This window comes from Anomaloglossus baeobatrachus, chromosome 2, assembly GCF_048569485.1.
Source record: "Anomaloglossus baeobatrachus isolate aAnoBae1 chromosome 2, aAnoBae1.hap1, whole genome shotgun sequence".
Lineage (NCBI taxonomy): Eukaryota > Metazoa > Chordata > Amphibia > Anura > Aromobatidae > Anomaloglossus > Anomaloglossus baeobatrachus.
The window spans coordinates 290,264,028-290,289,912 of NC_134354.1; the positions used below are offsets into that span (position 1 = coordinate 290,264,028).

Genomic DNA, 25,885 nt, shown 5'->3' on the forward strand with positions numbered 1-25,885 from the left:
TTTTATTTTGCCATACTTGTAATGGTAAACAGAAAAATATTCTATCATATGATAAAATTAATGATGTCATTCAAAAGTATAGCTCATCCCACAAAAAAAACCAAGCACTCTCATGGCTATATCGACAGAAAAATAAAACAATTATGGCTCTTAGACAGTGGAGGAAAAAATGAAAAATCTCCAGGCCCTAATGGGGTTATCCAGTCTAGATCCACAAGTCTGCAGTCATTTGATGTGACTGCAGACTTGTGAGTCTTCACATCGCACAAGAAATCTAGTCCTAAATTTTTCTTTAAGTCTGGCATCCAGGTAACTCGCTCACTTTTTTATTGTAAAATTCTGTTTTATGTCTCAAACAATTATCGTTTGCATATATCTTGGATTTTTTAAGTGCATTTTAACACATTAGCAGCTACCACATGATTCCTCATAAAGTAAATATATTGCTAAGGTGCTATTGATATGAATTTATAACAAGAAGACTGTAACAACCCATTCAATCCACACAGGCAAATAAATAAAACCAAGCATCCATTAATTTAGTGATTTGAAATAATGAGAAATGACACAGGGAAAAAGGATTGAACACAAAAAGAAAGGTGCAGAAAGCTGTGGAAAATCTTGCCACCGACTGAAATCTATCAGTAATTAGAAAGCAAGCCCTCTACTTGGTGAAAAATATCAACTGGTTAAACTGATAAGCCTATAAAAGGTGTCTCATTACCAAAGAACACAAGAAACAAACCTCTCATGATGTGTAAAACCAGTGAGCTGTCTCAAGACCTTTGCAACATATTATTGTTGTTAAAATATACTACTGTTATTAGATACAGAAGAATTTTTAAACTACTTAAGGTTCCAGTGGGCACTGCTGGGGCCATAATCTGGAAGTGGAAAGAATACGAGGAGTTGCTGATAAGTCTTTGGCTTTACCCAGAAAGAAACGAGATAGGATGATGAAACTTTACATTTATTCCACATATTCTCCACTGATGTCAACAGACCATGGCGGTTCCCAGTTCTGTCGACGCAGGGCTGTGGACTGCCATGGTACTGGGGTTGCTTTATTTACATTCACAGGTTTCCATTATTTGAGCTCGGTGACCTTTTCCTCTTGTTATCCTTGCTGAGTGTGCAGATCTTGCATTTCTCTACTTCAGTCTCTAGTCTTTATTGAGCTTATGTTTAAATAGCATGTTGTTTTGACTATGTACTACGAGGGGCTGCTGATAAGTGTTTGGCTTTACCCAGAAGAAAATGAGAGAGGATGGTGAAACTTTACATTTATTCCACATACTCTCCACTGATGTCAACACACTTCTTACATCAGTATTCCAAGTTCTGTAAGCCTAGCAAAACAAAGGATTTTGGTTGTGCCTCAAACAGGCATCCGTAGCAGCCATGGCATCAGAAATGGTGTGAAAAATGATACCCTCGAAGTGTTTCTTCAAGTTTCAAAACAGATGATAGTTAGAGTTAGCTAGATCTAATGAATAAGGTGGGGGTCAACCAGCTGGAAGCCCAGCTCTGCCAGTTTTGCCATGGTTGCATGTGCAGTGTGAGCGGAGGCGTTGTCTTGCAAGAACAAGATTCCTTTGGACAGCTTGCCGCGCCTTTTGGCCATCAGAGCTGCGTTCAGTTGGTCCAAAAGTTCAATGTAATACCTTGCATTGATTTTGGAACCCTTTTGAAGGTAGTCCACTAGCAGCACGCCCTCCTTATGCCAGAACACAGACGGCATCATCTTTAGTGGTTTGATTTTTGCACCCTGAACTTCTTTGGACGAGGAGAACCACTGTGCCTCCAATCTTTTGACTGCTCCTTGTTTTCAGGGTCATACAAATAAATCCAGGTCTCATCCATAGTGACCAGTTGTTCTAGGAAGCTCTTATCAGTTCGGAAACGCTGACAAATGGACCTGGAAGTTTTACTCGCATGCTTCTCTAATCTGTTGTCAAACATTTGGGGACCCACTTTGCAGATAGCTTCCTCATGTCCAAATATTCATGGATAATGAGACAAACACGTTCACGGGAAATCCACATGATGTCTGCTATTGCTTTAGCTGAAATCCGTTGATTCTCCAGTATGAGGTTGTGCACAGCATCGACGATCTCCTGAACAACAACCATTCTCGGTCGTCCAGGACTTTCCTCATCATTGGTGCTGAAGTGGCCCATTTTAAATTTGGCAATCCAGTTCTTAACTGTGAAATATGAAGCGCATTGATCTGCGACATAACAATATAAATATTTTTTGCGGACTTTCCTTGCAGAAACAAGAATTTTATCACTCCTCTGCTCTCCAGTTGCTGTAAATATCACAGACTCTGACATTTTGTTTTCCCGCATGCGTAAAACACTGTTGCCATAAGCAACAAACACAAAATTTTGAAAACCTATGTTAGACGCATAAGGCTTTCATGTGATATAAAATTCATTACCATATAAACAAAAAAAGATCAGAAATCAGTAGCTTCTCGTATAATTTCACCATAAATTGACCACGACCAGGTGCTCCCCACAAGATTTCAGATGGAGGAGTGAAAAGAATTATCAGATGAGTTGTCCAAGAACCACCTGTGGAGAGCTAGAGAAAAACCTGGAATGAACAGGTACACTTGTTTTCAAAGAAAACAATATAATTAATAATTATAATCTAATATATAAAGCTCAGTGTGTGTATATGTGTATATATGTGTGTATGTATGTGTGTATGTCTGCTAAAGGAATCCGCACCATTGCATTTACAATCGCGAAATTTTGCAGACACCCCATGTGATTCAGGAAACGTCATAGACAATGTTTTGACGGGAAAATTTAACCCCGTGCTTTACAGTTATTCACCAAAATCCTGCCTCCATTTAACTGAATGGAGGTGGGAGCTACAGGCTATAAATAGCAACTGTCAGTGGTTGCTATAGGAACAAAATAAACTGTTAGTATAAGAAGCTTATGTGTGAGGTAATAAGATGTCGGTGGGGAGACAGAGAGAGACACAGACAGAGACAGACGGGGAAAGAGACAGAGACAAACTGGCAAAGCGAGCTGGGCAAAGAGACAGCCCTGGAAAGAGACAGCCCTGGAAAGAGACAGACCTGGAAAGAGACAGACCTGGAAAGAGACAGCCGGGCAAAGAGACAGACCTGGAAAGAGATAGACGGGGAAAGAGAGAGACAGACACACACACACACACACATAGAAACAGACACCGAGATAGAGAGAGAGAGAGATAGACAGACTGATACAAATACAGACATAGAGATAGAAACAGACAGAGAGACAGACAGACATTGACAATGCCCGGGTACTACAGCTAGTTAAATAATATAATTCACTCAAATTCCACGCCCTGTATGCACCATCACCATGGAAGACTCCATTGCTGGAAAAAAGAATATTCAAGTACATTTAAAGCTTACTCAAAAACATTAGAGAAGCTTGTGAAATACTGGGAGAATATAGACTGGTCAGGTGAAATAAAAATTGAACTCATTGGATGCCATAATACACACGTTTGGAGGCCAAAAGGTACTGCATATCACCACAAAAACACCATACCAACAGTGAAGTTTGGAGGAGGCGTCTTTAAGCTGCCATTACCAACAAAGGCTTTTGTACAAGTATTAAATACATTTCAGAAACAGTGTTTAATACTTTTTCCTTGTGTCATTTGTCATTATTACACATTCCTTAAAGGGAACCTGTCAGGTGTAATATGCACCCAGAACCACGAGCAGATCTGTGTGCATATTGCTAATCCCTGCCTAACTGTCCCTGTATACACTAGCATAGATAATAGATAAAGAGATCTTTAGAAAAAGTATTTCTAAAGATCTTTTATCGTATGCTAATGAGCGAGGGGACTAGTCCCCTGGCCATTAGTTCCCCTTGCCAGTCAGCTTCATTAGCATGTTAGTACGCCCCTGTGGGCATGCTAATGAATGCGCAGCATCACAGGGTTATCTCACTCACCTCTCCGCCGCCATCGCGTCCGACGGGGGATTTCGGCGCAGTGTGCATGACCCCGGAGTTTGGGTCATGCGCACTATGAAGCCGGGTGTACATGTCCTGGCTTCAAACTGAAGTAGTGCGCATGACCCAAACTCCGGGATCATGTGCACTGAGCCGAAATCCAGCGTTGGATGCGATGGCGGCGGAGAGGTGAGTGAGATCATCCTGTGACGCTGCGTATTCATTAACATGTTAGTACACCCCACAGGGCGCCAACTGGCAAGGGGAACTAATGCCCAAGGGACTAGTCCCCTCGCTCATTAACATACGATAAAAGATTTTTAGAAATACTTTTTCTATAGATCTCTTTATCTATGCTAGTGTACACAGGGACAGTTAGGCAGGCATTAGCAATATGCACCCAGAACTGCTCGTGGGTCTGGGTGCATATTGGATCTGACAGGTTCCCTTTAATTTCTGGACATCTATGGTTTTATTTCTTTGCCTGTGGGAATTGGATGGGTTGTTATCAACATCTGGTGAGAAATTCATATTAATAGCACCTTTAGAAATATATTTACTTAGAAAATTGGTGACATGTTCAAGACTCAAAAAAATATATAAAAAAGTATGAAAACATTGTGCTTCTGAATTTGGTTACAAAATGTTAGTTGTGATAATCATTGTATATTTATGATTTCTGTTATTCTTATTTTTTGAAGGAGCTAATGAGGTGCTACTCGTCATTGGAGGATTTGGTAGCCAACAGTCTCCTATAGATGTAGTGGAGAAATTTGACCCCAAAACTCAAGAGTGGGGTTTTCTTCCGGTGAGTTTAATAGTTTGCAGTAAACTCTAAAAAGATTTTGGTAGTAATTTTCCACATCTGTAGGACAGGTATTTGGGCTTTTATTGTTTTTTTTTTTTTCAATTCCATTCCCAAAATTTAAACAAAACAGCTATTCGTTTTCCTTTTTGTTTTCCACTTTATTATAATTATTATTATTATTTATATATGCTTACATAACGGCATCATATTCCATAGCGCTTTACAGAGATAATCATCACTGTCCCCATTGGGGCTCACAATCTAAGTTAATATTGAATAATGATTGAATTATAATAATTGAATAGCATGTTTGCACGCCCCAGTGGGTGTGCAAATATTCTAAGATGGCGGACTAGTCAGGAAAACTTAACATCCCTGCGCTCATTATCATATCATATATAAAAGATCTTTAGAAATACTTTTCCTAAAGATCTCTTTATGTACAGTATGCTACGGCTGGGACTGCTAGGCAAGGATTAGAAATCTGCAGCCAGAACTGCTCGGGGTTCTGGGTGCATATTGCACCTGATAGGTTCACTTTAATATTTTCAGTTGACAAGTAACCTGCCTTCAGTTAGTACAGACATTCCCATCTAATATATAAAGTTGAGTGTATGTGTGTATGTCCGCTTAAGGAATCCGCACCGTCGCATTTACAATCACGAAATTTTGCACAGACTCCTCATGTGACCCAGGGAACGTCGTAGACTATGTTTTGACAGAAAAATATAACCCCGTGCTTTACAGTTAGTCTCTAAAATCCTGCCACCATTAAACTGAATGGAGGTGGGAGCTATAGGTTATTAATAGCAACTGTTAGTGGTTGCTATAGGAACAAAATAAACTGTTAGTTGAAGCTCATACGTGAGGTAACATGATGTCGGTGGAGAGATGGAGAGACAGAAAAAGACAGACAGACAGAGACACAGACAGAGACAGATAGAGAATAAAGACAGCCCTGGAAAGAGAGAGCCCTGGAAAGAGACAGCCTTGGAAAGAGACAGCCACATAGAGACAGAGAGAGACAGACAGCCACATAGAGACAGAGAGAGACAGACAGCCACATAGAGACCGAGCGAGACAGACAGCCACATAGAGACCGAGCGAGACAGACAGCCACATAGAGACCGAGCGAGACAGACAGCCACATAGAGACCGAGCGAGACAGACAGCCACATAGAGACCGAGCGAGACAGACAGCCACATAGAGACCGAGCGAGACAGACAGCCACATAGAGACCGAGCGAGACAGACAGCCACATAGAGACCGAGCGAGACAGACAGCCACATAGAGACCGAGCGAGACAGCCACATAGAGACCGAGCGAGACAGCCAGCCACATAGAGACCGAGCGAGACAGACAGCCACATAGAGACAGAGCGAGACAGACAGCCACATAGAGACAGAGCGAGACAGACAGCCACATAGAGACAGAGCGAGACAGACAGCCACATAGAGACCGAGCGAGACAGACAGCCACATAGAGACCGAGCGAGACAGACAGCCACATAGAGACCGAGCGAGACAGACAGCCACATAGAGACCGAGCGAGACAGACAGCCACATAGAGACCGAGCGAGACAGACAGCCACATAGAGACAGAGCGAGACAGACAGCCACATAGAGACAGAGCGAGACAGACAGCCACATAGAGACAGCGAGACAGACAGCCACATAGAGACAGAGCGAGACAGACAGCCACATAGAGACAGAGCGAGCGAGACAGACAGCCACATAGAGACAGAGCGAGACAGACAGCCACATAGAGACAGAGCGAGACAGACAGCCACATAGAGACAGAGCGAGACAGACAGCCACATAGAGACAGAGCGAGACAGACAGCCACATAGAGACAGAGCGAGACAGACAGCCACATAGAGACAGAGCGAGACAGACAGCCACATAGAGACAGAGCGAGACAGACAGCCACATAGAGACAGAGCGAGACAGACAGCCACATAGAGACAGAGCGAGACAGACAGCCACATAGAGACAGAGCGAGACAGACAGCCACATAGAGACAGAGCGAGACAGACAGCCACATAGAGACAGAGCGAGACAGACAGCCACATAGAGACAGAGCGAGACAGACAGCCACATAGAGACAGAGCGAGACAGACAGCCACATAGAGACAGACCCAGAGATAGAGAGAGAGACAGACAGACACATAGAGACAGACTGATACAAATACAGACAGAGAAATAGACACAGACAGACAAGGAAAGAGACAGACAGACAGTTACTATCTCGGGCAACGCCCTGGTACTACAGCTAGTTACTAGTATACCGTAGTAGATTATTGTTCTACCCGTGGTTTTGACTTACAAATACAGTGCTGAGGTAAAAAAAACCTCAACAAATATGCAACGTACGCACGTGGCCTACGGTTTTGTTTCTTTTTTTTCTGTAAACTGAGATGGCTTGTATTCTGCTGGCAGGCCACAGTTCTCATTTGTGCCATTTTGGGGAGTAGGGGAACATACAACTTTTAATCACATTAATCCTTTTTAAAACTTTTTTTGGGGCGGTATAGTATGAAAGAAAAGCGATTATGTCATTGTGTGTATACTGCGTGTGGGTAAATGACATTAGTTTTATGGTTGAAATTATATCAATTACAGTGGAACCTTGGTTAACGAAAACAATCCGTTCTGGGAGTGTGCTTATTAACCAAGTTACTCGTTCAGCAAAGCAAGATTTCCCATAGGAAATAATTGCAATGCAGACAATTCGTTCCACAACTTGTTAAATGTCCCATCCTGGTCCCCTATTGTGTCATTCCACACACGTACAAACACGCACGCACACACAAACATGTACAAACACACAAGCACACACGCACATATTATGCTCACCTTACCTTCCGTTCCATCGCCGGTCTCCTGGGACTTGCTGTTCGCTGGTACGGGGTCATCACGACGAGGGAGAAACTTCCGCTGCGAGAGCGCTGACATCAAAGGCAGGAGCCGCTAGCCTCTAATTGGCCAGTGCGCTGCCTTTGAGTAGCAGTGACAGGCGAACTTCCTGCTTTGTCGCTATGGTTGCCGATGCACAGCCTATACCGGCGAACTACAGGACCCAGGAGACCGGCGATGGAACTGAAGGTACACATATTATGCTCACCTTACCTTCCGTTCCATCGCCGGCCTCCTGGGACTTGTAGTTCGCCGCGAGGATTACTACCTCGTCGCGATGTACCGGGGAACTACAAGAACCATGAGGCCGGCGGTGGAACGGAAGGTAAGGTGAGTATAATACTGTATGTGTGTTTGTGCGGACTGCAAGTGCGGGTCAGAGCGCGGTGGATGTACGGAACCGGAAGTATGTGCGGTGAGTATTTTGCTCGTACAGCAAAGCTTTCTCGTAAACAGAGTTACAAATTTACAGAAAGCTTTGCTTGTTAAGCGAAATTCTCGTTAACTGGGTTACTCGTTAAGCGAGGTTCCACTGTATATTATATTTTTTATACATTTGTTTTTTATTAAAGGGTTGGCCCTTTTTGTCTTTATATGTGCACACGTTAAGTATTTGCTGCAGCCATGTCTTTTGGCAGGACCAGCTCTGCTGCACTGACAGCCTTCTGCTGTGTATTGATTTCCTCATGTAGCACCGCAAGTCCCAGCATTTTCTTCTTCAGCCTTCTACTTTTCCATCTAATTGTTCTTTCAGCCCTCATTTTAGTGATTGATATTTTCATCATCATGTTTTTCATCCCAGAACTTGTCCTGGGTGTTTCTATTTTACCATTCAGCTTTATTCCTTTCCATCAGTGCGTTCCATTTTATGCTATACAATTGATTCTAACAGTCTCCGTTCTAGCCGTTTGTAGCTCGGCTACCATATTTGCCTATGTAGTACCACAAGTCTAGCCATTTTAGCTTGGTGTATTCATTTTCAATAATTTTGCCTTTTTTTTTTTTTCTTTTTTCAACCAATATTGCATTATGTTTTACAATTGTTTTGTTAGTGTTCAGTATCCTCATCACCATGTCTGCTTGTGTGGTACTACAAGCTCCAGCACGTTTATCATTTCCACATTGATGTTTGACTTCCTTTGTCCTACTTCAGCTCCTTGTTTGGGATTCTCTATTATGTAATTTTTACTTGGTCCCTTACTTGAAAACTCAGAAAAGATTGGCACTCCACCTTTTCCATGCGGTGCACGTGGAAGGAACATCCAGACGAAATAAGAAATCCTGGCACTCGCTTGCTACAGCAAATTGTGACTTTATTGCAATGAAGCAACCAGCGAGTGCCAATATTTCTTATTTTGTTTGGCATGTCCCTTATTTTTACTGACCTTTGACCCCTTGATGTCAGTGTGTTTTTTGTTGTTTTGGTTGTGCTTAGTACTCTCATTCTAAGGGCTCGGTTCCAGTTGCGTACTGCATTTAATGCGAGAGCATCGGAAGTGATATGCTAATGACCCTCTGCTGCGTGCATCAGCCGAGGGTCATGTGACTATGATCTGATCTTTCGATTGTATCACAGTTGCGGAGAAGAGGAGGGAACACTTTCTCCCCATCTCCTCCGCTGCCGGTCTCTGGGTACGTCGCACTGCAGTCAGATGACATGAGAGTGTAGTGCGATGTTTCACACACTCCCATAGACTTTTATGTGCGTGAGCCGAGAATCGCTGCAAAACACAGTATGTTGCGATTCATTCCACATGCCACTATGACGAGAAATCAATCACAAATGGACACTGCCCCATAGTTTTGCACTAGAGGGAGAGTAATCCAATGTTTTATCGGATTGCACTCGTCCGTTCAAAATGCAAGTGGAACCGTATCCTAACACTAATTCTATTATTCTGAGATTATATCGCACACCACAGTGTCTTATCATTATGTGTTATGTGCGGTACCTTTCTTATTTGATGTCAGTGTGTAACCATTTCCCACCTTTTGTATTTCTAATATACAAGCTTTTCCCGAGGAAGATATCTGTCCGATAACGAAACGTGTAACCCTTAATTTCATAAACACTTAAGTAGATATTACCTGTCGGGAGCACTTACATCTCCTACTCTTTTATTTAAATTGTAAACTATGTAACAAGCTGTTCTTGTTATCACTTCAATCAAAATCAAGGTTTTAATTGTGACAACACTTTTTTGTCTGTATTGTTCTTACTAGTAAGTTTATCCTACTTAGTATATGAGTGTTTTGTGAATTTCTGTATGGTGAATTTTGAATTTAAGTATGTATGGTGTTCTTTCTTTCTCCACAAACTGTACTACTTAAGAGGGGATTCTTTTAGGCATTTATAGCCTATTCCCAGGCCAACTAAAAACTGTTTCGTAGGTGCCATTCCTACATCTGGATTGGTGCCTACTGTATATAGAGATTAGTGTGGCCAAGGATTGACAAGTAGGGATTGGAAGCCTCACTCTCAGGAGGTCCTTTTTGTAAAATTGTAATGAAAGGATGTTTGAGTATCCACTATACAATTTTTTTTCTACATATCACCGTAACAATCTTTTAAAGCTAACACATTGTTTTTTTTTTTTTTATTAATTAAATAACTATAGAAAATACAAAACGAAAGGACACAAGTACAATGTTATATATTATCTTAGACATCTTAAATTATCCCCAGCCAACCTGCATCCCACCCTAAAATGCCTTATTGGGGGAGAGACCGGAAAAGAGAAAAAACAAACTCGCATTCTGTATTGAAAAAAACAAACTTAAATTAAACATAACATTTCTGCCAAATTTTCTGACACTCAACATCTTTGGAGCGACTTGGATAAATAGTTTTTCCATAAAATATATTTTGTGAGATTTATCCAATACAATTTAATCTTCATCTGTCCAATTAACGAAAATCAGTATGTACCTTTTTGAGGGGGTTAGGTGACTGATTAATATTGTAGTTCTGTATTTTATTTACTACTCATGTTTTCTTTCTGCTCTATAGAGTATTACTCGTAAGCGCCGCTATGTAGCAACTGTGTCACTTGGGGACCGTGTCTATGTTATTGGTGGATATGATGGGCGATCCCGACTCAGCTCAGTGGAGTGCTTGGATTACACCGCAGAAGAGGATGGAGTATGGTACTCTGTGGCTCCCATGAATGTAAGGCGAGGTCTTGCTGGTGCCACTACATTAGGAGGTACTGGAATTTTAAGAAATTGTGGCAATCTTTGAAAAACAACATGTTTACCCATAGGTGATAAATTACTATGTATTTTTGTATGGGATTGGGCATACCAGACTTTATTTTTAAAGTTTACTCTCATTGGGAATGATTGAAAAATGTAAAACTGGTTTATATTTTCTTAGATATGATATATGTCTCGGGTGGATTTGATGGAAGTCGTCGACACACAAGTATGGAACGCTACGACCCTAAAATTGACCAATGGAGCATGCTTGGTGATATGCAAACAGCACGTGAAGGAGCCGGCCTTGTTGTCGCCAATGGGGTTATTTATTGTCTAGGTGAGTGAGGAAAGAGGAGCATACTTTGCGCGGTTTGGCTCTGGTTTTAGATTGCTTTTGCATGATTTGACTTTGAATGTGACTTTCAGGTGGTTATGATGGGTTAAACATTTTGAGTTCTGTTGAAAGATATGATCCTCACACCGGGCATTGGAGCCACGTGACGCCCATGGCTACTAAACGGTCAGGTAAATAAATCTTGTTGTGTTTTATGTTGTTGTGTAGCTCTTCAAGGATATGTGCCATCTTTTGTTCTGTTATTGCAGGTGCTGGGGTGGCACTACTGAATGATCACATATACGTTGTTGGCGGTTTTGATGGCACTGCTCATCTGTCATCTGTGGAAGCCTACAATATTCGTACAGACTCATGGACAACAATGACTAGCATGACTACACCACGCTGTTATGTTGGAGCCACAGTTTTACGTGGTAGACTTTATGCCATAGCTGGGTGTGTACTTTGAGTTGGGTAAAGATGTCATTTCACCTGAAACTGGGGTTTACGTAAAACATATTACTGAGGGCCTAGTTTTAGGATTTTTCATCAGTGTCATTTCATATCATGGCATGGGGCTCAGCTGACTGACTTTACAAAAATGTCTGAATCTGCTCATTGGCATTTTATTTCACTAGCCCTGCAACTGGTGCCCATTAGATTCAAAGTATTTTATTCCAGAATGTGGGGTAAATTATATGTTAGTCTCAGGGGAGTTGGAGTCTGTGTCCATTTTGGTAAAAATAAGAAAACAGTTATGGCTCTCGGAATAAGAAGGAGAGGAAAAAACAAAAGTGAAAAACAGAAAATGGCTTGATGGGGTAGGGGTAAAATAAAACCAGCCATTGAGACAAACTTCTTTAACCCCATGTCACGTGTGGGTGCATAGAATGGACTCATGAGCTGAACCTATTCCATTCCAGCAGGTGCTGGATTGGATAGACTAGCTCCGATCACTGCTGTTGAATAATTTAATTGCGGCTCTCAATCCTTGACAGCAGCTGTTACATAATATGATTGCCATCTGGTGCAATTGTTCTGGCGCCTGTTGCCCTTCACTAAGTGACGTGATTGCAGTAATGAGTGAGCATGATAACTCTGAGCCTACTAAACTTTAAATTCGGGGGGGAATAGTGGGGGCTATACCAATTCAGAAATTTAGATAATTAGAAAATAAATATATTTGCCATTCTGGTTTCTGTAAAACTCTAAAGCTATTTAACGGACATGGTAAGTGTCCTGTAAAGCAAGAAAACAAAAACAGAACTGCTGGGTTTTTTTGGGTCACAACATTCCCCTCCATCTCCTCTTCCAAAAAAAAAAAAAAATTATATTAGCAGTGAAAGCGTCATATGTCACACAGGTTCATTGATTTAAAAATTAAAAGGTTACGTTTTTCAGAAAATTACGAAAAAAAAAACAATTTTTAACATTTTTAACTTTTTTTTGTTTTTTTTGTCCCAGAAATCTTACAAAAGTAAAGATAACTGTAGTATTGCTGTAATCTACTTGCCTCAAGAATCGTGTTCTAGCTACTTTTTATTGCCCAATGAACACTGTACACTTGCTGTTGCTGTTGTTTTCCCCATTTCAGCCCATTCTGTAATTGCTTTCCATAATATAGTAAAATGAATAGTGCTATTCAAAACTTCAACTCATCTTACCAAAAGTCCAGCACCCATAGAGCTTTGTTGACAGATAATAAAAAATGTATGACTCTTGAATGAAAGGTAAGAAAAAAACGAAAGTGTAGAAAAAAAAAAAAATCACCTGCTTTGGTAGCAGTTAATATGAAAACAATTAGATATTTATGGACCCAGAAAGGAAAGTAATGTGTTCAAATTATCACATCCAGCCTGAGTAATCCTGCGGCCAACTTACAGCACCTTTACAAAAATTAAAGGGTACATGTCAGGTCCCTTTTGCCCTCCAACCCAGCAGCATTCGCATGTGTATGTCATAATCTTCTGCCTAACCAGCCCTATATAATGCTATGCAGTAATTTTAATGTTCAAAAAAAAAAAGTATTTATAAAGTGCAGTGTTCCTTTGCTAAATAGGGCCTTGACTAGTCGAGAGGGTGTGGTTTCCTCAGAGTAGTTGGGCCTATTTTGGTGTTATCACGCCCTGTGGATGTGATAACATGATTTCCATGAGCTGGCGCCATCACAGCTCCTGGAAATCTTGTGCATGCGCATGGCTCAATTCGGCATACGTCAGTGCGCCTCAGGAGCCGGGTGTATGTGTCCCTTCTTCACTTCTGATGATGCGCAGTGCACCTCTTTAAAGCCAGGACATGTACACCCGGCTCCTGAGGTGCACTGACGCATGCTGAAATATGCCACGCGCATGCAGAATATTTCCAGGAGATGTGATCATGCCGACTCCTGGAAATCATGTTATTGCGCCCACAGGGCCGGCTAGTCTCTGGAAACAGCGCCCATTCGACTAGTCAAGGCCCTAATTAGCATTGGAACAGTGCAGGGTGTAAATGCATTTTTTTTAAACATTGATTTTAGTAACTAGTATTATACAGAGCTGGTTAGGCAGGGATTTATGGCAGACACATAGGAATAATGCTGGGTTGGAGGGTAGAGGGGACCGAACCACTTGTCAGCTTAGTTTTATGATTTAATACTGAGGTCTTTCTCCAATATGTATTTTTAACTCTGAATTATTTTTATTTTTAGGTATGATGGCAATTCACTACTGAACAGCGTTGAATGTTACGATCCTGTTCTTGACAGCTGGGATGTGGTTACCTCTATGGCCACACAGCGCTGTGATGCCGGAGTCTGTGTACTTCGGGAAAAATGACAAGAGACAGCAATACTGGAGCTAAATTGGCCTACTGGTCTGTGATTTGTGGGAAAATGTGAATATTGAACTGTTAAATATGTAAAATACGCATCCTGCCAACCACTGGAGCTTAATGAGATTTATGAAGATCTTTCCAAACTGTGAAACAAAAGGTGCCTCATCGTTGTGTCGCAGACAACCTGTTTGTAATACTTCTGATATCAAACTACATTTCAGCAACAGAACCTTTTTTTAGAGCAATTTACCTGGACGTTACATTGCAGGAGACAAGTGTGGTTGTGGTAAAAGTTCCACCTCGTACTATTCTGTGCCAAGGCATCTGACACATACATGCACGAATATGCACTTAATTAAAGCATATATTGTAAATATAGAGTGAAGACTGGACTGGTTTATTGCTGCAATAATACACAAACACTCACCGTCACGTGTAATACTGGAGGGTAAAGACAACCGTTCACCAGGTCAGATGGAGACAGTTCTTGCTTTTGTTTGATTCCCTCTATTCCAAAAGTACTTGTTTTGTGTTGTTGGGGGTTTTTTTTGTATGTTTTTTTTGTTTTGTTTTGTTTTTTAAATCCACCCAGTGGTTTCAGAAATATTGTCATTTTTATTAAGTTAATTTCCTCAAAAAAATGCCCATTTAAGTGCTATTTCTCCAACCTGGATAAGCTTCAAACTATAACATAACACACAATGTCTGATTGGTATTTTCAGAACAATGAAGCTATGGAAAACTGAGTAATAAAATATTAATTTTTATTCAAATATTCATAAAAAAAAATTGTTACAAATATAAAATTTCAATAAGAATTCCACATAAATACAACAGAGACATGAATATGAGTCCACACGCAAGGTAAAGGATTACTTTTAGAGTAAAAATTATCTATATTTTATAAAAGTACAAAACCTATACAAATATAGAAAAATATATCCCTTATATATATAACAGTGATTAATAAATACTATCACTATTTCACTATTTCACATAATTATTCAAGGGCAAAATTCATATAAATAATGGGGTAATATGAAAAAATATATATAATATCAAAGTTTATTTGCAAAATGCATTATCTTGATCATATATATATATCTATTTATATAATTGCCTTATTCTGTCTGTCTGTCTGTCTGTCTGTCTGTCTGTCTTGCTCCAAAATTGTGTCCTTACAGTGACACAAAGCTGATTGGCCGCTGGGCTCGCCATGGCCCCGCCCCCCCGCACGGATTGGCCGCTCGCCCAGGCTGCGCCCCCCCCCACAGATTGGCCTCTCGCCCCAGCACCCTGCAGGCATTGGCAACTCGGCCACGCCCCGCCCCCCTCACGCAATGCACGCTAGCTCTGGCCCGCCCCCCCCACGCATTCCCCGAACCGACACGGTCACGGAGCCACGACTACCAGGTGAGTACTGTACCCCTGGGAGCCCACATCAGCGTACGCCGCCAAACCAGCCGACACATACCCTTGCATTGCTGGGGCTGGCCGGCGTATGCTGGTGTGGGCTCCCGTGCGAGCGGGGGACGAGATACGCTGGTAACCATGGTAGCATAGTTACCAGCGCATCAAGGTCCTGCAGCGGCGCAGCATACACACACGCACACACATAACAGCACACACATACACACACATCAGATCACACTCACTCTCACACACACCTCACACACACATCACATCGCATCCACATACTCACAACATCCTGGGATATCGCTTGCTTCTCGGCGGCGATACTGTGCTGTGAGCTTCCAGGACCTGCCGGAGGATCACATGGCCCGAAGCATGTGGTATCTCCGGATGTTGTGAGTATGAGCGCGTATGTGCAATATCGTCAATGTGTGTGTGCGTGAGTGTATGTGATCGGGTGTGTGTGAGTGTATGCGATCGGGTGTGTGTGAGTGTATGCGATCGGGTGTGTGTGAGTGTATGCGATCGGGTGTGTGTGAGTGTATGCGATCGGGTGTGTGTGAGTGTATGCGATCGGGTGTGTGTGTGTGTGTGTGTGTGTGTGTGAGTGTATGCGATCGGATCTGTGAGTGTCGGCAGAGGAGCACGGCGTGCTGGAGGAGGCTGGGAGGAGAGAGGCTGATCCTGGGGAAGGCTGGGATGGGGAGGCTGAGAGAAGAGAGGATGATGCTGGGGGAGGCTGAGGCTGGGGTAGGCTGGGAGGAGAGAGGCTGATGCTGGGGACCGAAAAGGCTGATGCTGGGAGGAGAGAGACTGATGCTGGGGTAGGCTGGGAGGAGAGAGGTTGATGCTGGGAGGAGAGAGGCTGATGCTGGGAGGAGAGAGGCTGATGCTGGGGGAGGCTGAGGCTGGGGTAGGCTGGGAGGAGAGAGGCTGATGCTAGGAAGAGAGAGGCTGATGCTGGGAGGAGAGAGGCTGATGCTGGGGGAGGCTGATGCTGGGGGAGGCTGAGGCTGGGGTAGGCTGGGAGGAGAGAGGCTGATGCTGGGGACAGAAAAGGCTGATGCTGGGAGGAGAGAGGCTGATGCTGGGAGGAGAGAGGCTGATGCTGGGGGAGGCTGAGGCTGGGGCAGGCTGGGAGGAGAGAGGCTGATGCTGGGATGAGAGAGGCTGATGCTGGGGACAGAGAGGCTGATGCTGGGAGGAGAGCGGCTGATGCTGGGAGGAGAGAGGTTGATGCTGGGATGAGAGAGGCTGATGCTGCGGGTAGAGAGGCTGATGCTGGGAGGAGAGAGGCTGATGCTGCGGGCAGAGAGGCTGATGCTGCGGGTAGAGAGGCTGATGCTGGTGCAGCATGGGGGATGGAGCACGATAGGGGGTGCGCAGCAAGGCGGATGGAGCACGTTTGGGAGTGCGCAGCATGGCGGATGGACCACGTTTGGGAGTGCGCAGCATGGCGGATGGACCACGTTTGGGAGTGCGCAGCATGGGAGATGGAGCACGATGGGGGGTGCGCAGCATAGGAGATGGAGCACGATGGGGAGTGCGCTGCATGGGGGATGGAGCACGATGGGGAGTGCGGAGTATGGCGGATGGAGCACGTTTGGGAGTGCGCAGCATGGCGGATGGAGCACGTTTGGGAGTGCGCAGCATGGCGGATGGAGCACGTTTGGGAGTGCGCAGCATGGTGGATGGACCACGTTTGGGAGTGCGCAGCATGGTGGATGGAGCACGTTTGGGAGTGCGCAGCATGGCGGATGGAGCACGATGGGGGGTGCGCAGCATAGGGGATGGAGCACGATGGGAAGTGCACACCTCCCCCCAACACACACACGCGCGCGCGCACTGCACAACACACAACACACACACTGGGAACCACAAACACCGCCCTACACAGACACCCACACACACAGACAACGCTGCACACACACAACACCCAACACACAAACACCGCGGCACACACAAATATACGCACATACCGCACAACACACACATTGCACAAAACATACCTCCCCCCAAAACACACGACACACACACACAACGCTACAGACACACAGCGCTCCACAAACAACGCAACACACATACAACACCGCTCTCACCCCCCGCCACACCCAGACAACACCCAGGACATGTACAGCCCCTACACAAACACTTGGTAACTACACACAACATCATCTATATATATATACAGTTAGGTCCAGAAATATTTGGACAGTGACACAATTTTCGCGAGTTGGGCTCTGCATGCCACCACATTGGATTTGAAATGAAACCTCTACAACAGAATTAGAGTGCAGATTGTAACGTTTAATTTGAAGGTTTGAACAAAAATATCTGATAGAAATTGTAGGAATTGTACACATTTCTTTACAAACACTCCACATTTTAGGAGGTCAAAAGTAATTGGACAAATAAACCAAACCCAAACAATATATTTTTATTTTCAATATTTTGTTGCGAATCCTTTGGAGGCAATCACTGCCTTAAGTCTGGAACCCATGGACATCACCAAACGCTGGGTTTCCTCCTTCTTAATGCTTTGCCAGGCCTTTACAGCCGCAGCCTTCAGGTCTTGCTTGTTTGTGGGTCTTTCCGTCTTAAGTCTGGATTTGAGCAAGTGAAATGCATGCTCAATTGGGTTAAGATCTGGTGATTGACTTGGCCATTGCAGAATGTTCCACTTTTTTGCACTCATGAACTCCTGGCTAGCTTTGGCTGTATGCTTGGGGTCATTGTCCTTCTGTACTATGAAGCGCCGTCCGATCAACTTTGCGGCATTTGGCTGAATCTGGGCTGAAAGTATATCCCGGTACACTTCAGAATTCATCCGGCTACTCTTGTCTGCTGTTATGTCATCAATAAACACAAGTGACCCAGTGCCATTGAAAGCAATGCATGCCCATGCCATCACGTTGCCTCCACCATGTTTTATAGAGGATGTGGTGTGCCTTGGATCATGTGCCGTTCCCTTTCTTCTCCAAACTTTTTTCTTCCCATCATTCTGGTACAGGTTGATCTTTGTCTCATCTGTCCATAGAATACTTTTCCAGAACTGAGCTGGCTTCATGAGGTGTTTTTCAGCAAATTTAACTCTGTAATCAACCCCAGACCTTTTAACTACTTCATTGATTACAGGTTAACGAGAGAGACGCCTTCAGAGTTAATTGCAGCCCTTAGAGTCCCTTGTCCAATCACTTTTGGTCCCTTTAAAAAGAGGAGGCTATGCATTACAGAGCTATGATTCCTAAACCCTTTCTCCAATTTGGATGTGAAAACTCTCATATTGCAGCTGGGAGTGTGCACTTTCAGCCCATATTATATATATAATTGTAGTTCTGAACATGTTTTTGTAAACAGCTAAAATAACAAAATTTGTGTCACTGTCCAAATATTTCTGGACCTAACTGTATAACAAAAATCATACGTGAACTACACAATACGTAAATTCTAGAATACCCGATGCGTAGAATCGGGCCACCTTCAAGTATATATATATGTGTGTGTGTATATATATATATATATATATATATATATATATATATATATATATATATATATATATATATATAATTTTTATTTTTTTTTAAAAAAAGACAAAATATACAAAGAATTAAACCATGCAATTAATAGCACGTTAAAACCTGTATTAAATATATAACACCCATGAAAAAAAGCCCTATATTGCAGCCTTAAATGCTGATAGAAAGTGCCAAGTGCAATATTCCAATCACTGATAAACACAAGCCTGTCAGTATTGCACGATATGCCCGATATAAGTTTCTCCCTCTTTAAAGTGACGGACCTCAGCCGTATTCATTAGATAGTTATGGGAGGCATAAGCAACATACTGCACAGTACTTACAGAAGACTCACTCCACATCCCGTCACCCCTGGTTACTCTAAAAATAATCCTTTACCTTGCTTGTTGACTCATATTCATGTCTCTGTTGTATTTATGTGGAATTCTTATTGAAATTTTATATTTGTAACAAAAAATGTTTTAATACTGAATAAAAATTAATATTTTATTACTCAGTTTTCCATAGCTTCATTGTTCTGAAAATACCAATCAGACATTGTGTGTTACATTTTTATTAAGTACTGGTTTCTATGCGCTTTACGAAGTTGGTGGGATTCTCTGGATGTGTTTTTAGACTTCTCTGTATTATTATCCTGTTGGCAACACCCCCTGATAATGAGGATAAAAGCCAGCACTGGAATTGTTTTCGTTTTTTCCTCCCCTTCTTCCAAGAGACATAACTTTTTTTTTTATTTTTCGGTCAATATAGCCGTATGAGGGCTTGTTTTTAGAGGGGCGAGTTGTACTTTCTAACAACACCATTCATTCTGCCCTATACTGTATTGAAAAACAGAAAAAAGTGTGGTGAAATTAAAAAAAAAAAGTGCAATTGTACGATAGTTTTTTTGATTTTATATTTACTAAGTTCACTATATGGCAAAACTATGGGGAGATAAGGTATGCACACCAGTGACTATGTAAGGGGAATACATGAAATAGCAGAAACTGCTGTGTGAATACTGACTTGAAAAATCCAATAGCTATATGCAAGAGTGAATATGTGAAAAATGGAATCTGCATTACTGCCATGAACATATGAATAAAGAGAAATTTAGCTACTGAATTGATCAATGCAATAGAGCCCCAACACTACGCCAAAGTATTTCTCTACGTTGGGGTCCCTAGCTTGTGTGTGTCCTCTCATGCAGTTAAAAAACCTACCGTGTATGGGAAGCTGAGACCCAGGCTATTTATGCGTATGATATGGATTGGCAATAGGTGTGGTTGGGGAGGGTTCACAAACGAAAAAATACTAACAAATAGGAATAACGTTTGGAACACCATTCTAAGGGTATGTGCGCACGTTGCTTTTTACCTGCTTTTTTGCTGCTTTTTCTTCTGCGCTGTTTAATGCCAAAATGGATGTGTTCTTCTATTCAAGCAAAGTCTATGGGAATTTGGGTTTCTTGTTCACACTAGGTTGTTCAAAATGCTGCCTTTTTGAGGCAGAACTTTGGTCAAAAACTCAGCTTTGCAGTGCAAAAACAATTGACATGTTGCTTCTTTGAAAAGCTGAGTTTTTGACCAAAGTTCTGCCTCAAAAAGGCAGCATTTTGAACAACCTAGTGTGAACAAGAAACCCAAATTCCCATAGACTTTGCTTGAATAGAAGAACACATCCATTTTGGCATTAAACAGCGCAGAAGAAAAAGCAGCAAAAAAGCAGGTAAAAAGCAACGTGCGCACATACCCTTAGAATGGTGTTCCAAACGTTATTCCTATTTGTTAGTATTTTTTCGTTTGTGAACCCTCCCCAACCACATCTATTGCCAATCCATATCATACGCATAAATAGCCTGGGTCTCAGCTTCCCATACACGGTAGGTTTTTTCACTGCATGAGAGGACACACACAAGCTAGGGACCCCAACGTAGAGAAATACTTTGGCGTAGTGTTGGGGCTCTATTGCATTGATCAATTCAGTAGCTAAATTTCTCTTGATTCATATGTTCATGGCAGTAATGCAGATTCCATTTTTCACATATTCACTCTTGCATATAGCTATTGGATTTTTCAAGTCAGTATTCACACAGCAGTTTCTGCTATTTCATGTATTCCCCTTACATAGTCACTGGTGTGCATACCTTATCTCCCCATAGTGATTTTTTTTAGGTTTTTTCACCCAGTTCGGACTTAGAATGGTGTTCCAAACGTTATTCCTATTTATTTATATGGCAAAACTGACCTGGCAATCTGATTCCCCAGGTCAGTACGAGTTCATAGATACCAAAAATGTATAGTTTTATTTTTGTGTCAATCAGATTTTATTCGAATAAAGAACATGTTTACAAGTTATAGGATAGTCGACATATGATATAGAGTAGAATAACTCAAATCTTGGAGGTAATAATAGAACACTTTTCTACTTGGATAATAATTCCTTTGATTACACACTTCAGGTCAGACAATAATCACCCATGTAATAGCTTTGCTTTGGAGATGATGCCAACTGGGTGACCAACAATCCGACCCCCATACAAAAATTTATGCAGCCTCGTTTAGAAAGGGGAGGCAACGTAGATGCACAAAGTCCCTAAAATGGCAATCCTGTCTAACAATGTAAACATAACATAAAATGTACAAAGAGGAAAGAAAGATGAGAAAAGAGGAAATGTAGGGGGAGAGGGAAAAGAAAAGAAGGACCAAAAAGATGTCTCGTCTGACTCGTGTGCAGCCCCCGGCACTTTTGTTTTGTGGAATGGACAATCACAGAGGTCTCACGCCCCCAACTGAAGCTTGAAACCATAGTGCCAGGTCTGGTGTCTCTCTATACATAATCCACGGTGCCCACAGCCTGAACACTCGCTCCCCCGAGGCAGACGCCTAGCCGACCAGCTCCTCCATCCTATAGATCTGGTTAATATCGGCTACCAGTTCAGGCCGCGAGGGCACTTTGGTCTGCCTCTAGTACCTTAGGATTAATCTCCTTGCCCCCATCAAAAAATGCCTTAACAGGCTTCTCTTGAAGTTGGCGATCGAGATATTGCTTAAGGATAGAAGAGCCAGTTCCGGCATCGGCTCAAACCTAGTGGATGACACTTTATTCAGAAGGGCAAACACGTCTAGCCAAAAATATTGTATGAGAGGACAAGATCACCACATGTGGATGTATGAGTCTCTATCGTTTGAGCATCTCCAGCATTCTTCAGAGACAGATGGGAACATGGAATGAATTCTGGAGGGGCAATGATACCACCTAGAAACCATTTTGTAGCCCCGTTTCTGCGACGATACATCCAGCGACGACTTGTGAGTAAAGAGTAATATTTTTGAGCGTTCCTCATGCGTGAGGGGTCTCCCCAAATCCACCTCCCATTTGAAGAAGAAAAGGGCATCATCCTCCCGTCCAGACAACTCAATCTGGAACATTTTGTATAGCAGGGCAATGGTGTGTTCCAGAGGCTCTCCCACAAGACACCGAGACTCAAAGGGCCTCAAGGGCCTATAAAAGTTAGTTTGTGGTGAAAGAGACTTAATAAAGCTTTTCAATTGCTTATAACCAAGCCAAGCTCCTGCGGGAGTGCGGTTGTCAGGAAAGAAAGAATGAAGGGGCCTCATACACACATTGGACACTAGATCCCTCATTATGGACACCATGCCTCTGGACATGTGAAGGAATATGTTGCCTGTTAAATCTGTCGGGAGTAGAGAATTAGGGGTACTTTACACGCTGCGACATCGCATCTGAAATATCATCGGGGTCACGTCGTTAGTGACGCACATCCGGCGCCGGTAACAACATTGCAACATGTAAATCCTTTGTGCGACGATAAACTATCGCAAACGCTTCGAAAATCAGTGATCTGTGTAGTGTCGGTAATTTTCATAATGTCGGGTCGACCGCAGGTACAATGTTGTTTGTCGTTCCTGCAGGTCCACACATCGCTGCGTGTAAACCCGCAGGAGCGACAAACATCTCCTTACCTGCGTCCCAACGGCAATGCGGAAGGGAGAAGGTGGGCGGGATGTTATGTCCCGCTCATCTCCGCCCCTCCGCTTCTATTGGCCGGCCGATTAGTGACGTCGCGGTGACGCCGAACGAACCGCCCCCTTAGAAAGGAGGCGGTTCGCCAGTCATAGCGACGTCACTAGGCAGGTAAGTAGTGTGACGGGTCGGACGTCGCCGAGCAGGTATGTGTGTGTGAAGCTGCCGTAGCGATAATGTTCGCTACGGCAGCAATCACCACATATCGCATGTGGGGCGGGTGCTATCGCGCTGGAGATCGCTAGCCGATGCTAGCGATGTCGCAACGTGTAAAGTACCCCTTATTGTGTAAAGGTGTCAGTGGTCCAGGTATAGTGGAAATGCCCAGGAGTGCGTTCGAACTCCTGAGAAATGAGGACAAGCTCTTTACGAGCAACGGCCTGGCCTGAGTGCGTGGGTGCGAAGGGCTGGCGACCACAACTCTACGAGAGGGGCGCAGTCTGTCCGCGACATCTCCACCTCTACCCAGCGCTTAGAGGTTTTGTTATGGTAGAGATTCAGAAGGCATTTTCCCAATGAAGCAAGGTGATATTTTTTGAGGTCTGGAAGGCCTGCCCCCCCCCCTCCCCCGCAAGTCTAGGCTTGTTCAGGACTCTATAGGCCAGCCAAGGGCGTCTGTGTGCCCAGACAAATCTAGTTATGGCTATTTTTAATTGTGAAAAAAGGGAAGCTGGCAAGGGTATGGGAATTGCCTGAAAAAAATATAACAGGCGAGGCAGAATATCCATCTTTATGGCATTTATCCTGCCTAACCAGGATATTGGCAGCTTATTCCATTTCAGGACGTCCGCCTCTATCTTCCCCACAACTTTAAGGATATTCGCTCCGTACAAGGACGAGACATCAGCAGTCAAGTCAATGCCAAGATATGACAATGATTTCCCTTGCCACCTAAAGGGGAACGACGCTCGAAGCTGATTGATCACCTGGTGCGTGAGGGAAAGATTAAGCGCCTCTGACTTGTGCATGTTCATTTTAAAATTGCTCAGCGAGCCAAATCTGTGTAGTTCCAACATAATGTTCAGTAGGCTCATCACTGGATTTGTTATGAACAGCATCAAGTCGTCTGCGAAGAGAGCTAGTTTATCCTCCCTGCGCGGAGCCGGGACCCCTTTATTTGATTGGTTGGACCTTATTGCCACAGCCAAGTATTTCATTGTGAGAACAAAGAGCAGGGGGGACAATGGGCACCCCTGCCGCGTTCCGTTCTTGATGTCAAAGGAATGGGAAATACCCCCGTTAACCTTAATCTGACCAGAGGGGTTTGTATATAAAGCCAAGATCCTATGTAGCATTGTTTGCTGCAGACCTGCCGCCTCAAGGACCTGGAACATGAACTCCCAGTGCACCCTGTCAAAGGCCTTTTCTGCGTCCACCGACAGGATGCACATGGGTAATCCAGTCCTCCACACTCTATCAATCAGGGATATTGCTTGTATTGTGTTCTATCTTGATTCTCGTCCTCTAACAAATCCTACTTGATCAGTGCTAATCAGACAGGGAAGAAGCAGCTGCAGTCTATTTGAAATGAGCTTGGCATACATTTTAATATCTATATTGATCAATGATATTGGTCTATAGCTCCCGCACTGGGGGGGGTCTTTACCTGGCTTGGGGAGGACAATTATGTGGGCTGCCAGCTCCTGTTTCGGGAAGGATCCGCCATTGGATACGTAATTACAAGTGGACAAAAATTGGGGGCTCAATTGGTCAATAAAGCGCTTATAGAAACCCGCTGTAAACCCATCAGGCCCTGGGCTTTTCCCAATCTTTAAATCTTTAATGACGTCTGTTACCTCCTCTAATGAGAAGTCCTCCTCTAGGCCTGTGGTTATTATTGGGTCCAGCTCTGATAATTTGGTAGAGCGAATATACGTTTTTATTTTCTCTACTAATTGTTGTTTAGGGAGGTCGAAAAAATGTCCCTTAATATTGTATAAATTTTGATAATCCCTAAAGCATTGTAATATCCCCTTTATCTTCTGGATTTTTTTCCCCTGTTTATCATTTATGAATGGTACGTGAGTAGCCAAGTTGCGTGGGTGTAGTGCTCTGGACAGAAACCTGCCACTCCTATTCCCATACTGGAAGAACCTGCCCTTAAGTCTTTCCCTCCAGCATCGTGTTCTGTGGCCTAAGAAGGACAGCAGTTTCTGCCTGGCTGTAGATAATTGACCAAATATGTCCTGCGCATTTGTGCGTTTGTGGGCGGACTCTAGGTCAGAGATCTGGGAAGAAAGCGTTTTGATCTCCTCCATTCTTTCCTTTTTAAGCCGACTGTCATGTTTTATGAGGACTCCTCTCAGGACACATTTTAATGCCTCCCACTTCATGGATGGGGCAGATTGGTCAGCCATGTGATCCAGTGTGAAGTTTGAGATTGTCTGGGTCACGTCTGCTAAGCATAACGTGTCCTGCAATAAGTTCTCATTGAGGCGCCATGTGAATCCTGACCTTTCTGCTTTGCCAAGTTGTATGGAAAGATATATAGGGGTGTGGTCAGACCAAAGGATGGAGCCTATCTTTGTGTTTAAGTGGAAATCTAGGAGTGTCTGGGATATGAAGAAATAGTCAATCCTGCTGTAAAGTCGGTGTGGCATGGAGTAGTCAAGTCAAGTAGTACAAAATCAAGGTGTTGCAGTGGCCTAGTCAGTCTCCTGACCTTAACCCAATTGAAAACTTGTGGAAGGAGCTTAAGATTAAAGTCCACATGAGACACCCAAAGAACCTAGATAACTTGGAGAAGATCTGCATGGAGGAGTGGGCCAAGATAACTACAGAGACCTGTGCCGGCCTGATCAGGTCTTATAAAAGACGAATATTAGCTGTAATTGCAAACAAGGGCTATTCCACAAAATATTAA

General features: G+C 43.2%; 1 protein-coding gene across 1 annotated transcript in view; it reads left to right on the plus strand.

Annotated features, from left to right (window-relative positions):
- Positions 1 to 14,424, plus strand: part of KLHL12 (kelch like family member 12) — a 68,136-nt gene extending 53,712 nt beyond the window's left edge. The window contains exons 8-13 of the mRNA XM_075335846.1: positions 4,676 to 4,782; positions 10,709 to 10,904; positions 11,075 to 11,233; positions 11,323 to 11,421; positions 11,500 to 11,686; positions 13,920 to 14,424. Coding sequence (XP_075191961.1) covers positions 4,676 to 4,782; positions 10,709 to 10,904; positions 11,075 to 11,233; positions 11,323 to 11,421; positions 11,500 to 11,686; positions 13,920 to 14,046 — 875 coding nt within the window. The 3' untranslated portion in view covers positions 14,047 to 14,424. The remainder of the gene's footprint in view (positions 1 to 4,675; positions 4,783 to 10,708; positions 10,905 to 11,074; positions 11,234 to 11,322; positions 11,422 to 11,499; positions 11,687 to 13,919) is intronic.
- The last annotated feature ends 11,461 nt before the right edge of the window (positions 14,425 to 25,885 follow it).